The sequence below is a fragment of the Grammomys surdaster genome, unplaced genomic scaffold, assembly GCF_004785775.1.
Source record: "Grammomys surdaster isolate TR1022 unplaced genomic scaffold, NIH_TR_1.0 133, whole genome shotgun sequence".
NCBI lineage: Eukaryota > Metazoa > Chordata > Mammalia > Rodentia > Muridae > Grammomys > Grammomys surdaster.
This window is the reverse complement of record NW_021604591.1, coordinates 507,072-509,486: the sequence shown is the minus strand read 5'-3', so window position 1 is coordinate 509,486 and position 2,415 is coordinate 507,072. Positions and strand designations below refer to the sequence as shown.

Sequence of the window (2,415 nt, the reverse complement as noted above, 5' to 3'; positions counted from 1 at the left end):
TCCTGCTCCCCCACCTCTGCCTGAGTAGCCACAGATGGCCCTGGACTGACTCCTGCTCCCCCGCCTCTGTTTCCCAAATGCTGACACAGGCGTACATTATCACTCCTGTGTTACAGTTGCTTTTATTACAAGGATGTATGCTCACACTCAGTATACATGGATGTTTTTGTTTTTTTAAGTTTTATGAAGCTGGAGAAATGGTTCAGCAGTTAAGAGCTCTTGATACTCTTACAGAGGACCCAAGTTCATTTCCCAGAATACACATTGGGTGGCTTACAAGCACCTGTAGCTCCAGCTTCAGGAGATTCAGTGGCCCTGCTGGCCTCAGAGGCCACTGCATGCACATGATATATATAAAAAGAGATTTGTGGTTATACACACACACACACACACATATATATATTATGTAAAAATGAATATTAAAGCCAGGCTGTGGTGGCGCACGCCTTTAATCCCAGCACCTGGGAGGCATAGGCAGGCAGATTTCTGAGTTCGAGGCCAGCCTGGTCTACAGAGTGAGTTCCAGGACAGCCAGGGCTACACAGAGAAACCCTGTCTTGAAAAAAAAAAGTAAAATTAATAAAAAAGTTTGTTTTGTTTTTTCTTTTTTTAGTCTGTGGTCAGCTGTTAGATGAGGCACAAGTGACCTTGTCCTTCCAAGACTGGCTGGCCAGTGTCACAGAGCGCATCCATCAAACCATGCACTATCAGTTTGATGGTAAGTGTGCCGGAAGTGGGGCATCACAGTGGCATGTGGCAGTTATACTCTGATTAGTAGAGCTAAGTGAGCTTGGGTCCTGAGCACTGAGCCACAGGAAAGTTAGCGTCAGACTGGGTGGCAGAACTGGAGCTGCAGGCTTGCCCTGAGCCTGTGGCCAGCCCGAGTTACACACTGAGACCTTGTTCTGTTGTTTTAAAGAAGAGTGAAGTAGAGGTGCAACTTCATGTTAAAGAATTTGTCCTGCACCGGGCAGTGGTGGTGCACGCCTTCAGTCCCAGCAGTTGGGAGGCAGAGGCAGGTGGATTTCTGAGTTCGAGGCCAGCCTGGTCTACAGAGTGACTTCCAGGACAGCCAGGGCTACACAGAGAAACCCTGTCTTGAAAAAACAAAAAAAAAGAATGTGTCCTGCATACACAAGTCTCTGGGTTCTTTCCACAAAACTAAGAAGAAAAAAAAAAAAATAGGCTAACCAGATGGCTTAGTGGTAAAGGCACTTGCTGTGAAGCCTGACAGCCTGAGTTTGATCCCCAGGACTCATGAGGTTAAAAGAGAAAACCACTTCCCACAAGTTGTCCTTTGACCTGTACGTGTACACTGTGGCCCACATCCTTTCCTCCCCATAAGTAAATATATATAATACAAAACAGCAAACAAGCAAAGAAGAAAGACATCAAAGTTGAAAGAACTAAAGAACCATTATTAAATGATTAATTCAATCATAATTGGATCAAAGGACCAACAAAGCGGAGTTAGAACTAAAAGAGCAGCAGATAAAACTGTAAGTCTGCCCGGGTCTTAGTCTTTGTGTTTGTGTCTGGTGTGTCAAAGCTTTAGATTGTGAATGAATACCTCTCCTGGAGCCTCCTGACCCAGTGAGGTCAGAGCCGAGGTGGACGAGGCATGGTGTTCATTACCTTGAGCCATTGTAGGTGGATGGTGTGGCAGTTTATCTTCATTGTCAACTTGACTAGATTTGGATTCACTCAGAAACATAGCACTGAGTGTTTATGAGGACAGTGGCAGAGATTTAACTAAGTAGGTGACAGCATCCCATGGGCAGGATGAAACTATAAGCACTTTACCAGCATTCACCTCTCTGCTTCCTGACACTAGTTGTGATGGGACCAGTCACCTCACACTCCTGCTGTCCAGAGCTAGAACCTCTCTGGCTGTTATGCTTTCCCTACTGTGAACCTATACCTTTAAACTGAGCCACACAGACCTTTTTTCTTTTAGCTACTTTCATTAGTATTTTGTCCAGCAAAATTCTTAATACAAGCTTCCTGGTTTTGTCAGGTAATGAAAAAGCTCTGTGCTTTTTTGAGGCATCTCAAAAGTTTCACTCTGGGTTTGGGAGATGTGAACTTGTAGTCTCAATGCTAAAAGGGTGGCCACCTGCTCTAGTCTAACTGACAAGCTTCAAGTTTGGATGAGAGAACTTGTCTCAAAAATCCAGTTGTGGGTGGGCAGTGAAATGGTTCAACAAGGAAAGACACCTTCCCACCAGACCTAATGATCTGAGTTTAATCCCTGGAACTCATGAACTCATGGTAGACAGACAAAACCACACCCTCCCTCCAACATGTGTGCCACATATATTCTCTCTCTCTCTCTCTCTCTCTCTCTCTCTCTCTCTCTCTCTCTCTCTCTCTCTCACACACACACACACACACACACACACACACACACACACA

At 45.1% G+C, this 2,415-nt stretch overlaps 1 protein-coding gene across 5 annotated transcripts in view; it reads left to right on the top strand.

Annotated features, from left to right (window-relative positions):
* Positions 1 to 2,415, top strand: part of CUNH2orf42 (chromosome unknown C2orf42 homolog) — a 31,102-nt gene that overhangs the window by 16,517 nt on the left and 12,170 nt on the right. For 4 of the 5 annotated variants that reach the window (XM_028762395.1, XM_028762399.1, XM_028762394.1 and 1 more), the window contains one exon: positions 614 to 718. The exons of the other annotated variant lie outside the window; for it this stretch is intronic. In XM_028762395.1, coding sequence (XP_028618228.1) covers positions 614 to 718 — 105 coding nt within the window. The remainder of the gene's footprint in view (positions 1 to 613; positions 719 to 2,415) is intronic. 5 annotated transcript variants of the gene reach the window in all.